Source organism: Psittacula echo, assembly GCF_963264785.1.
Source record: "Psittacula echo genome assembly, chromosome: 8".
In the NCBI taxonomy this organism is placed as follows: Eukaryota; Metazoa; Chordata; class Aves; order Psittaciformes; family Psittacidae; genus Psittacula; species Psittacula echo.
In genome coordinates, this window is record NC_137744.1 from 20408372 (window position 1) to 20422318 (window position 13947).

Here is a 13947-nt window from a genome sequence, read left to right on the forward strand (position 1 = left end):
AGGATAAGACCAGAGATAAGCTTGCTTTTCATTGGTGTTACTATTTTTCCACACTCCACTCATTTATAAAGACAGCTAAGTAGACAAACAAGGAATTGATATTATACGTGCAGAATTTTGCTGTTCACAAGTAAGCTCATTGTAAGCAATACTTACAGAATTAACAGACACAAAAGGAAGAATAATTCAGAACAAACAAAAAATGTAGAACAAGAGAAGGGTCTGTAAGCCTCATGAAATGCCATCTTGCTAAAACTGTACTAGATGACGTTTAAGTGTATTAGACGTCAGAGCCAGGTGTTTCCATCATAAAAACTAGGCATACAGTTTATTTCAGTGGTACTTATTAAAGATCCTTATCAGCTAAACATAAATATTATGCGAACCCAAACCAACATAGGGAGCACACCAAATACATTCCCGCTGAAGGCAATTTTTCTCATTCTTCAAAGTTGCAATACTTGCTTTTCAAGATATTTAGCTAAGCAAATCCTTTAAATACTATGAAGAAATTATGTAATAAAATATTAGCTTACCTACTAAATAATTGCACCATAGAACTAGCTTAACCCCCTTTAAAGAAGTTGTTTAAACCCACTGTTAGCTCACGCAAAAGGACACACTTTGAAACTGTGTCCCAACATCCTCTCCAAAAATGTTCTTCAATGAAGTTAGCAGAGCTATGAAAAAACCTGGATGCAAACCTGGAGATGGTAATTCCTCCAGTATATACCCGCAACACACAATACATGCTACACCCAAGGATAAGAACAGCTGGAAAACCCATCCAACACAACAATCTCTTTCTGCCAAAGGAAACTATTATTATGATGGTAGACAGCCAATTACCATGGGTAAAAATTCCATGTCTTTTTACCTAATTAACTTAATTTTACCATTAAACAACTTGATTTCTTAATAAGGTCTTTAGCTCTAATCAGGCTTATTTTTGTCCATCTGCCTGGAAGCTCTTCATTAGCATCTACTAATGCCTTAAACATATGTATATTTACATTAAAATGAACAACTTTAATTCCACCCAGAAACCTACTTGTTGGAGTATGGGCTATGGTGAGATACATTTAAAACTCCTGCACTAATAATTGATTCCCTGTACTGTAGAACGCTTATTTAGTAAGCCTTCATATCACTTAGAGAAATCATAAACACTATTTGCCCATGATATAGCTTTCTCTGCAGACAAAATAAAGCAGAAAAGTTACCACTTAAGAGTAAGGCTGACCATTAAACAACCAGTTCTGTTCTAGCCTGTTCTGCCCAGCCCATGGTGATTACAAAGCATGCATTAGGGGGTTTCTAAAGAGTGGCTGGAGCTGGGTATTGATTTTGTGTGAAAAGCTGTGAAGATGTAGAAAAGCACGATAAACAGATAAAGACAAAGGTCTCCAGTGCTGAACATGGTGAAGGGAGCCCAGGTAGTAAATAAAAGGAGTTTGTATTGAACTGTTTAGTTATGTCTGAGAAGCAAATTGTGCTGTGAGATATGAAAATCAAAAGACATTTTTGAAGCAATTTGGGGAGATAACACAGCATGATAAGCTGTGCAACTCATCTCTTGCTCTTTCAGGCTGGGAAGAAAACTCAGTATTATAATATAAGACAAAACTCGCTTATATTTACATAGAGTAGTTGTGTCCAGCATATAAATTTTTGTGAAAAATTGGAGGTACTAATCCAACAGGTTCTCTATGGTACAATTAGGATTACTTTGTGGGAAGAAAACCGAACCAACTCAACCAAAAAGGCAGTAGGCATTTTGCTTGACAGCAATACTGAGAAATTACTGCTAGATGCACAGTTGATATATTATTTGCTCTGATACATCTTGTACTAGGTAAGACTATGGATTGGTGTTTTAGAAACAAAGGAGGAAAAAGAGAATTAACTGATTACTATCTCTACTGTCTACTTCATTTATCAGCTGTTTATTTTGTATTGTTTTTCCTGGGGGAAAAGCCCAAAATCAAGAAAAGGATTTTCTCAATTTTTCTAATTTTTTTACTTAATTTTTTTTTACATCATCCTATGAAGTAACCTTGGCCATTTTTTTTTTCATACATGTGTTGTTTCTAGAAAGCATGATGGGGCATGAATGCTGTCTTCTTACTGTTCTGGTAAAACCCGAAAGTAAAAAACCATTTGGACAAGATAAAACTAATTGTGATCTAGAATTGTAGAGTAAGTGATCAAAATACAGGGCGTGGTGAAAACAGAATTCACCTAAATTAGGGAACTGCCTCAAAAAGGGAAAATGCTTGTAACAAAGAAGTAACACACAGAATCACAGAATACTTAGGGTTGGAAAGTACCTTAAGATCATCTAGTTCCAACACCCCTTTGGAAGATATACACATTGGAAAACATAAACTTAAAAAGCACACTTCCTAAATATTAGGGGACTCTGGCATGGAGTAAAGGAAAATCACTAAAGATGTGTTCAGATTAAAACCAATATTCAGTTTATTTCTGGATTTATCTAAGTCACTTTAATGACAGAAGTGTCTTGACACTGTACTTTCAATGTATTGTTTAATAATGATATACCTCATCTAGCTCCAGTGCTTCAGATTTTGAATTAGAGCTAGACATAATAAGTAAAGCTCAACTATAGCTCTGCTGTGACCACAGAGTAAATGACTTCCCTAACATATGAAATGTGAAAACTGTTTTTAAACAATACGTGGGAAGCTGCCAGCTTCCTCTTCCTCTAAAAAAGTACAGGCAAAATGTTAGGCTGACTTAAAACTGAAGTTTATAGCCTAAGAAGTGAACTGTTGGGCACGCATCTCACAGCTGATTAAAACCAGAATGTAGCTGTAGTCTTAGAAAATTAACCTCACTGAAGCTGTAACCCTTATCCATTTACAGAAGTGCTCACAATTAGCTGTGCTTTTAATTAACATTTGTGATACTGTTCGTGACTGTTAACACGATATCTCACTTTGTTTTAATGGATAGCATTGGATGTCTTAATGTACCTTAGATAACTAACAAGTTTTGTTTAAATATAATAGTAACTCCTCATGACTTAATTCACAGAACACTACAGAATGCACACTCATTGCCTATAATAGGCCAGGAAATTATTGGGTTACATTAAATAAAGCTTTAGCAAATAAGTATTTCTTGGAATTATCACTGAGTGGATTTTCACTGGATTTAGGTTTACAAATGAATCAGATAGACTGATTTACAAATGAATCAGAATAGTCAAATCAAGTATTTTTTTAGAAAGTGAGGTTATTTTGTCAATAGGGAATATCTACTCATATGCAAATAATGCTCATCATTGATATTCATTGCTTGGTAGTTAAGACTTCTAATCCTATTTTCCTACCTGTTAAGGTAAGTTATATACCCTGTGATTTTCTTATTTACTACATTCTCATGCACTGTAAACAATCTTAGACTGACTTCCTTCTTAAGATAAATCTGGGGGTTTTTAAAATTCCTAAAAGCAAACAGATTCCAACTAAACCTGCAAAAACAAGGGGCGGGAGAATAAAAACTGGCTGTGATGAAGATACTGATTAGGAAGAGTGACAAGGCAGTCTGAAGAAAGCTTACAGCTCAGCAGGAGTAGTAGAAGGATTGTGTTATGTTTTCTGCGGTAGAGTGGTTGTGTTAATGATACGGAATCTCTGGATGAGAAGCTGGGGAAATGTACTACTGGGTGACTTAGCAGCATGCTTCCTGTTAGTGGTTAAGTTAAATACTGTGTTTTCTCTTGTGGTAGTGTACAGAACAGTTCCTTTTTAATTTCTTCTCCCAGTGCAGTTAGGACAAAGACTTGAACACTGTCAACTTTCTTCCTCAGTACTAGAAACCTGAAGAACAGAACATTTCTGAAGGACTGAAATCTCAACAGCTGGTTTGGTGACCAGTCAACTTTTCTTTTGCAGTTATACTTGGAGTGCTATCTTCTTGCAACTTTATGATCGTATTTTTTAGACATTTCGAGGGAGGATGCTCGAGTGCTAAGTTCTTGTGTATTGCTGGCTCAGCTAGTCATCTTCAAAGGCCTATTTTGTTCAAATTCAGATATAAAATAGTACCTGGTTTAGGGAGGCTCAAAGTATCTCACGCCTATCAGTCTGTGATCATTTGCTTTTGGATAATTGTGTGACTTTTTTTTTTTTTTTACAGATGCACGTTTGCCATTTTCTGTCATTGGCAGTTGTTGTGGTTACGTGACTGAATGTTACTGAGATGACCTGTAAAATCACAAGGAGAAACATTGGCATCTACATGGCAGTGGTCTTTCTTACTTACATGGTTTTAATGTTGTGAAATGAATAACTATGTGAAATGACAAAACTATTTTTGTAAAATGCATTGTCTTAAAATACATTTTCTTCAGACATGAAGACAAGAAGAGTTCGTACAACTACTAGTTTCCACCCTCAGGCCATACTATGTTGCTCTCGGAGATGAGCCAAGTTACTGCACTGCAAACTGACTGCCAAAATGATCTGAGGTTTGTCTGGTTGCCTTAAGCAGAGCTGTGGTTTTCTATTTTTTGTTTTGTTTTGTTGTGGAGGGGCTTTTCAATTTAAATTTTCCTAATTGGGCTAGTTACATTATTCCACTTCATCCCACGTGCTTAGAATTGCCTGCAGAGTCTATATGCTTATATGTCCTTGGTTCATACATGGAATATTTGTTTCTTGGTCCTGGAAACTGGGGAACTGGAGTATGACTAAAAACATTTTCCAAAAGAACTTCCGCTGAGGAGGCTGTGAAGGAGATCTACTGATCCTTAATTTAGAGTAATCTATTCAAAAGCTGGTATCCAGAAAATCCCCACAGCAATGTCTTGTATGCTTAAGTCACAGCTCAGCACACAAATGTGGAGACGTGTAAAATATTTGTAAGTTGGAGTTAAAAGAAAGGGACCATAACTGTGTTACCCAATCAGCCATTTGTCCCAGGAGAACAGGCAAGTGGCAGGAGGAAAAGAGGAACTAAGAGCACTTATGGGGTACCTCTTTCATCACATGGTGTAGCTATAGCTTAATGGTTGCATGTCTTCCCTCCGTTACTTACACAAGGGTACAGTCATTACTGGTTACCAACACTAAAAGTAGTAAATGTTCGTGTTTTTTCCTTTCAACGTAATATGTATAGTCCCTAAACCAGACTTCAGTGCTTTTTACTTTTTTGCTTTAGATCACGCACATGATCTGAGTTTTACTCCATCAAAACCTAAATTAAGTCAATGCCTGAATGTGTATTTACTCAATCTTCTGGATTTCTGCCATGTGCACTTTATTTTCACTCATACCACAAAGTATTTTTGTAATGTTCTGCCTGCTGTTCTGGAATATTAAATGTCAGTCCAATGCAAAAGTTCTGCTGAAAAAGACTTGGCTACAGCAGTATGAGCAGTACTGTGGCAAATGCAGAAAACCTGGGTAGAAAAAGCTGTGGAACACCTAAGGGTTATGCTGAACAAATAATGCTAGAGTTTGGATTAGAAACTCTTAAATTTGTGCACAGGTAAGTCAGCCAGTTGGAAACTATTCCCTGTTTTCTCTGACTCTGGAATGACTGACCTTTCTGCTCTAGTTATGGGTACTGCTAATACAGACAAATAAAGGCAGCATGGAAAAACAAAATGGCCATTAGGGCTAACTAAAGGGAAGAATGAAAGACATCCGAGCATTTCCTTTTAGCTGAAATTGGCAAGTTGTTATTAAGCGGTTGCTGTAGAATGATGAACTGTAAATTATAAACTGATGTAGTTGGAAGTAACATTATATCGCCTGTCACTGCAAACAAGCGATTTAATTTGTGATTGTTTAATTTCAGAATTCCAAAGTTACGTGTCTTTAAGTGATAGAATAAACTGTGCCCAAATACTTAGTTAAAATCGGCAAAATTAAAGGAAAACACATACTAAAATGAAGAGATTTATCCCAAAGGGAAGTTTAGACTGTGCAGCTTGATGGAGCTGTCCTATTTATCACCTATTAACTTCTGCTGTGAAGGTTATACTGCAGTTTTAAGACCTATCATTTTATTTGAAAGCTGCTTTTGTCAAATTTTATCAACAGGTTTTCACTGCTGGATTACAAAAAGTCATCTGGGAGTCAGGTAAATCTAAGAGAGTCACAAGAAATGCAGACAGCTACCTGAATCTCAGGCATGTTGAACTACGTGTGTATTAGAGATGGGGAAGTTTCACTGTACTGGTCTTGATTGTCATTTTAAGAGAAGCTTCCAGTGGACGCAGTGCTGAGCTGGGACACTTTTCTAGAGGGCAATCAAGTAATACATTTGTATCTAACTTGGGACTCCAAAGGCTTGTAGATTGTCCTTGTCTCATCAAAACAACAGATCATGATTGTGTTCATGGCCATCTTCTCAGTGTAAGTTAGCAAGCATAGATTCAGCTGTATCAACACAAAATGTGAATTTTTCTTTAAAAAATTACTATATGAATAGGAGAACCTTGTTAAGATGAGCCCTCTCATCATCAGGCATGTGCTCATTGTCTCCATTATTCAGATACACCAGTGCTGACAGATCTCCGGTTCATACGACGAGACTCAGCCAAAGGGATTCTCTTAATCCACAGAAAGGGTTTAAGCAATTTTTCTTTGTTGTGAACCATGAGCACGTGTACATGACTCAGATATCTGGGACTGGCGTTCTCAAATTTGAGAGAACAAAAATTAAGTCTTTTGCTTCTGGTAACAATAGTTCAATTTTAGTTCCAACACCGCAGTTATCCCTCGTGCGTTTCAAACACAAACCTCACGGAAGCACACTTTAGTCACAGCCATCTCATAATCAAGCGCTTTGTGTGTGATGAAGCGCCTGGGGGCTCCTCATACAGGGCACGGCGGTTGACGCAGGACCGATGGAGGCAAGGCTTTTCTCAACACGGCAATTACCGGCTGCCCCGCTTCCTCCACAGCCGTGCTACCCCCGCCGCCTCACCTCTCTACCAGCACTTAGACCAAGTAGCGCCCTTTCAAAAGGTGCGATAGAACACCAGAAGCAGGCTCTTCTCCTCCTAACGCTTTAAGTAACGCCTCAGCGACACCTCTCACTTCACCTTTCCACCGTGCACCGCCATTTCCTTAGACTGGTCCACAGCCCCGCCTCGCCTTCCGCCCTCCGCGCGCCGCAACGGCGCGTGCGCACCGCGTCAGCACATGCGCGGTAGCGTGGGGCGCGCATGCGCGGAGGCGTTCGGTGTCGCTGAGGCGGTGGATTGGGAGGAGGAGGCGGCTGGGCAGAGCACCAGGAACTGCTCAGGCTGGGAGCGGACGGGGGAGACGCCCGGTGGTTGCGGGTCGGTCCTATGGGGCCGTGAGGGTGCGGCCCCTGTGAGCAGAGCGGGTGCCCGCAGGGGCGCAGAGCCAGTGGGAGGATGGAGGGTCAAGCGGCGCCGGGGGCTGGCGGAGGCGACGAGTCCCTGAGCTTCGGCAGGATGAACCCGAAGCGCAGCGGGCGCGCCGCGGAAGAGGAGAACCGGAACAAGCTCAAGCTGGTGAGCGAGCTGTGGGGTTGGGAGAGGAGCAGGGCACGGCCTGGGGACGAGGAAGGCGGGGGAGGCGGAGGCGCGGATGCTGTCTTGCTGAGGAACGTGGGGCGAAGGGGCGTGCGGCCGGGCCCGGCGGGGGGGCTGCGGCTGGGTTTGTAGGAATTAAAGGCTCTCTATTAAAATTCCTGTGAGCTTCCGTGATGGTTTTTGGGTGTCTCTGGAGAGGGAGGTGACAGCTGGAGGGGGGCGTGCGGGTGCTGAGGCCTCGCTGCGGTAACGCGCCGGGGGTGGTCACTGACAGGAGCAGGGAATTTCCTTGTTACCCGTGTGGGCTGTGACACCGGGAGGGCAGAAGCCAAGCCGGGGCACTGTCTGGACCATGCCCTGGGGAAAGGTGCGGTAACGCGCTGTTCTGCAAGCAGGACCTGTTGGTGTGACCTCTGCTCTGCTCACCTTTTGAGTGAAAGAGCACGGGTTTTGGGTTTTTTCCTGCCTATTGAATCATTCGGAACATTGGTGGCTATGATGTCAAGAATGTGCTTCCCAAGTGAACTTCGGAATTAAAGGGAAAATAATTTAAAAGTTTGGATATTGTCCTTGGGAAAGATTTGACAAGCTCTTGAACACAGAGATCCTCTTTAGGACTGTAGAGTTTGCTCATTATACCCATGCTTTTTGATTTAAAAGAATATATTTTTATTTACATATGTAACTTGAAACATAGGTACGTTTAAAAGTTGACAGCACTGGATTGTATCTAGCTTTATAAATACAGTAGCAGCAAGCCAGTTAATATGACTGTGTTTCTTTTTAATTGTTTGCTTCTGTTACTTAAAGTTACTTGTTTTAACTTTGAATCAAGTCATTTTAGCTCTGATCTCAGGTGGAGTTTCAACAGCAGCAGCGTAGCTGACAGTTGAAACATACCTGAATTCTATTACTGAGTAGAGTACTAGTTCCAAACTTTACTTAATCTGAGCAAAGGCTTTCACAGATATTGGTGAAATTAAGTCAGTATGTAAGTGCGCTCCCACTTGGTGTTCTTTTCATCAATACGGGGCAGCAGAGCCTTTGGCTGCTTAGCCTGAGGACTACAGGGTTTTTGTCACTGAAAACCAAGTTAGAATGCTTGTAGGGAAGATGTTAACTTTGTAACATATGAGGCAGTGACAAGTTATTGAAACTTACAAATACTATGAAGGATGACAGGAAGCAGTAATACTGAATAACTTAAGTATGCTTGTGTTGAAAGGACTGTATGTATCTTAGCAACAGGTAACCAAATGTCATGTCTTTGTTTTATGGTGTTATTGGAAATAAACTCATACTTCCCAGGGTAGGATAAATAAAAACAAACGTCTTCATATAAACAAGATGTTTGTTTACTTTTCTGCTACCTTTACTATTTCCTAGTGAAAGTAACTAGGAAGGCTGTTTGAAGATGCCTGCAGGGGTTTGATCTAAAACTCACACAGGAAAGTGCTTCTGTGGGAAGTGGTGGACACAGATTTGAGTTTTGCTCTAGTAGAGAACACTTTGTTCTGAAAGAAATATGTAAACTTAAAAAATCCAAGTGAAATTGTCCCTACCCTTTGCATGGGGGGTGGAACTAGGTGATCTTTAAGGTCTTTTCTAACACAAACCATTCTATGAAATGAGCTCAAAATGGGGTTGAACAGGGCAACTATTTCCATTGTATGTTCTTTGCAATTATTTTAGAATCACTAGAGTAGACTTTGGTTGTTACATTCGGTGGAACAGGTACAGTATGTTAGTATCTGACTTTGTCAGATGCTGTCATTTGTTTCTTGAGGGAATGATTACAGTCCAGCAGCAGCGTGAATAGAGCAGTGGTATGTTGCTTGAATTTGGTACCTTCTAAAAGATAGTTTTGCCCTGAGATCAAGTGACTAGCCTCTGATGATACAATGGAATGAATGGATTGAAATGGGAAAGTACATATTTTATTTTTTTTCCATTCTGGACATGATGTGCACAAGCAGTGCGTGTAAGTGACAGAGAAGGACTTGGTACTGAGGAAGAAAAGGGATGGCGTTCAGGTTTGCCTTTAAGTTGAGGCAGTGTGAGTGGACAGCCAGATTTATCGATCACTGCCATGGGTTTGCAAGGGAAAAACAAAACTGTAACAGGGAAAGTCTTCGTCCATTATATAGGGGAATAATCATGCTAAATTTTGCTGGCTTTAATTTTGAATGAGGAATTCGTTCTACTGATGCTAGCAGTATGGTTAGTTACTCAGAGTGACCTTACTTGTACCTCATCTCTGCTCTCTTCACTGTGCAAATAAGATGAATTAATATTTGGGATTTCTGTAAGAGAAGGCATACTATTTTTGCAAGTTTTAAGTTGTCATAGAGTTTCTATGCAAAGCTTCTTTGAGTATGGTGTGGAGATTTTCTTAGTTCAGCTTCATAACTTATAATTCATCAAGTTTCAGTAGACTTACAGAGACGAATCAACCTGTACTCTTGTCAGTGTGTTGTGTATAATTCCAGGAACTCTACAGTGTGCTGAGAGGAGTGTGTCTCTTTTCTAGAAAACTTGTTTCACACATCAAGTGGAGTGCTGAACAAGGGCTTAGTGGGAGAGGGTGTGCAACTACTTATAACAGAGGGTTTATTTTTAGTTCCTGGCATAGCAGCTGAAATTAGTCAAGTCATTGCAAAGAAGTCTAGGGGAATGATTTTTATATGATAGACTAAAAATGGTTCTAGATGACAGGGAGCTGGCAAAGTTGAAGTAATTCTTTTCAGGGAAAGAAGACTAGAAGAAGATAGTGGACATTTTTTGTTTCCCCATGCTCTGCATCTGAAACAAGAAGTTGAGTAATGGTGCTTGGCCTGCAGAAGCGTAGTGGTTTGATGTGGGGTTTTGTTTGTTTGGGTTTTTTTAAGGACTGAAGCCTTATCATTGGCATTTATTCCTGCCTGACAGGAAGCAAGACTAGTCTATCAAGAGAGTATCTGTGCTACTGATTTAAAAATTGATGGTTTAAAGTGTTTTTCTGTAAGATAGTTTATGTACATGTAAGCACATGAATGAATATGGGCTATGTTAGAACTCCTAGATAAGTTTTTTCCTGCTTTAGGTCATTTTGAGTGTCATTCAAGTTTCATAAGATCTGGTGAGTGTGACAGAACTGCACAATGAGAGTTTAGTTTGGGGTTTTATACTAATAGTGTGAAACCAGAAGTATTTTTATGAAATTTAATGTCTGTTTTCCAGGTTCCTGGACATGTCACAGTTGCTGAAAGAGCTCTGATTTCCTCCCCCCGCCTCCCCCAGCAGTGTTCTGCTGGCACAAGGACTGGAGGTGGAATGAGTGCTTAGTGCTTTTGTCATTATTTTTGTTTACAATGAAATGGGCAGAAAAAAATAAATTGTTTCAGCAAACAGTCATCTGATCTCATGCCAGCCCTGAGAATAAGCTGGCATGAGATGGCAGTGAGCAGTTACATTCTTAACTGGGTTTGGCAATGGACTTGTTTTGCTTGTTTAAAAGTATGCTTGTTATATGAGTGGAAACAGGCTAAATTAAGGTTGTCAGGGAGATTGTTGGGATTCCTGTGTTGATTAATCGTTAACTTAGATGTTGTTTGCTCTCCTTAACACTTCAGTATCACGTGGGAAGTATATAATTCTGTTTGGTACCTAGGAAATGAGTGAGTGCTTCAAAGTGTCATGTCTAATTTAGCATAGATAGCGTAGCTTAGGTGAACCCCAAGGCTTATCACTTGTCAAATTGCTCATGTTTTAAGCTGAGAAGTTGAAGCCAGGCTTTTTATACAAGTTCATGGGAGAAGAGTGGGAGACAGAGATCATAAAAAAGAGCAGGAGAAAACACTGGAGAGGCAACTGAGTATAAGGAGAAAAAGTAATTTGAAAGATGATTAAGCATTACTTGACCAGAGGTATTGGAATCTCCGTTCTTGAAGGTTTTCAAGACCTGGGAACCTGGACAATGCCTTTAGCAGGCTGGTTTGTATTTCATGTTGGCCCTGCTTTTTGGGTAGGAGTTTTGACTAAACTGAGCAAGGAATGAGATCCTTTCAAACATCTGTGATTTTATGAATCAGTACTTGAAAAAAGGTGTTGCAACAAGATTTGTGGACCTCCCTGACTATTAGATCACTGGCTAACTGGATGTTAATATGGCCAATGTTATTTTAATTAAAAAGTTAATAATATGTCAGCATGTCAGTTTAGTATTAGAAGAAGTAGAATTACTTCTATGCGTGTATTGGCTAGTGCTGTGCTAAAAGCATGCTCTGTTATTATCGAGTTCACTTCAGGTTTGCATGGTAGCTGTTCAGTGATAGATACCTGACTTAGCCGTAAACTAAATTTTGGAAAGAGACTGTCTTCTGAGTGTGATCCTGTCTTTAAAAGTAGATTAGGAGAAAGAAATCTTTAAAAACAAGTTGTTGGAGGTGAGAGAGAGCTTATTTCATCAGAGAACAACTGGATTTGGTGATTCATCCTGCAAGGAGCAACTCATACTTTGTTTTAAAAGCAGAAATCGTTCATGCTTTATACTGAAGTCTTGTAAACCCTGTGAGCTTTGAGATAAATCAAAAGCTGTGAACCCTACACTGACTAATGTGCCATAAACTAGCATCAAACAGTAGAATAAAAGCTTTTATCAATCAGCTTTAAAATGGGAGCAGCCCAAGTGTGTTTGGGAGGAGGATAGGTTCTTGGTTATGTTGCTCCACCCGTACCAGTGCAGGAGTTGACAAGTGCTTTAAATTATATGTATCAGCCACTGCCAGACAGGCTGCGTGCTGCAGGACCTGCATTGCGCCATCACCTTTGACTTCTAAGGTTGTTTGATGTCGTTCTCCTGTAGAGAGATAATGTGCTTTTTACGTGACTTCTTCAGACATTTGTATGCTGCGTATGTGAACTATGAGTCAGGCGGAGCAGGGATTTTTGGCAAGTGAATAAAATGTATTACCCTTGAGATCATAGTGTTGCAGACTAAAATCACTGCAGGCCTTGATTCTGCAGCAGATTCTTGCTTCAGGTGTATGCTGGAGGGAAAAGTTACCTAGGGTACAACCATCACTGAGGAGTAAAATTAATGTCTTGGGAAAGCTTGGTTCTGTTGATGAAAAGTATACTGAAGACGCAGTACTTCTGATAGAGGAGAGTATGCTTGGTGCTGATGCTTGGTAAATGTTTAGCTTTTAATGTGAATTGATATTGACACTTTTTAAACGAGGTGATAGATACAGTGATAAGCTGATCTGCTTGTGGTAATTTAACTTCCTGAGCTACTGCTTGTAAGACAAAACTGTAGAGCTAGTCTGTACAGTACAGGAAGCTTTGCAAACAAAGCAGATTCCACCTAGGCAATGTGAAAGACAAATACAGTGAGACCTGACAGTGTGTGTAGCAAATGGAAGTGATGTTTTCTGAGATGTTAAGCACCGTGGTAGAAGGAAAAAAAACAAGGCTTAGAAGCATTTGGGTGGGTTACAAGAAAACTTTTCTGCAATAATGGCTAATAATTTTCCTCTAATTCTTTTCATCCCTGTCCAAATCAAGACGTGAAGAAGAACAAAAGATGTCTGTTGCTGCTGAAGCAACTGACAGTTGCAGTTGGTTATTCATCAGTTTACTTGTTCAACCTTAAAACCACAAGCTGTTAGGAAATGAATGTTTTTACCCAGTTCCTTACTGGGTATATCATGGTCATTACATTATTATTACTTTTTAAATAATTTATTTTGGGAGGAACTAAGTGTTTCATTATAAAGGGCTATGGTGGCAGAGCAGTTCAGTTGAAGATATTAACAGCTGAAAGACTTTGCTTAGTATTTGTGTAGCAATTTACAGAGCTGCAGGTAGATGAAGCTAACTTGTCTTAAATTTACATGTTTGTTTTGTAGCAAACTGACCTTTTATTTAAGATTCTGTGAATAAAGTAGCTTTTTCCTACAGCGTTGGTGGATTGAGCACCTCTATGTTACCCACTTTGTACTATAACTTCCTAATAGGTAGGTAGGTGGGATCTTGCTTGACAAAAGTAGTACTAATACAGTCTTCAAGGCAAATAATTCTACTTGTTGACTATTAATTATTATGGGAGAAAGGGGTGACAGTAATTATCACCTTTTTTGAGGCAGCAGTGCGGGTTTAAGCAGTTTCCATATCCACCTTGGTGCCTTAGTGGCAAGATATTGTGTGGCACTGGGACAGACAAGATCATGCAACTGAGCCAGTTAAAAGCCCTCCTTTATTACTTCTTGTTCTTTGAGCATTTGCTTGAATGAATAAGACTAGTTATAGAACACTAGAATTCCTCCTCTTCTATTGGTTTGTGTAAAGTTCATCCACTAGTACTGTTAAATTATGATTGTGTCTGCTTTTCAGTCCATCTTGTCATGACAGTTGGACATGGTGTG

The 13947-nt window shown here is 39.8% G+C and overlaps 1 protein-coding gene across 2 annotated transcripts in view; it reads left to right on the forward strand.

Annotated features, from left to right (window-relative positions):
- The first annotated feature begins 7248 nt into the window (after positions 1-7248).
- The window catches only part of DIAPH2 (diaphanous related formin 2), a 231741-nt gene continuing 225042 nt past the window's right edge, over positions 7249-13947 (forward strand). For both annotated transcript variants that reach the window (XM_080624841.1, XM_080624842.1), the window contains exon 1: positions 7249-7522. In XM_080624841.1, coding sequence (XP_080480967.1) covers positions 7403-7522 — 120 coding nt within the window. In that variant the 5' untranslated portion in view covers positions 7249-7402. The remainder of the gene's footprint in view (positions 7523-13947) is intronic.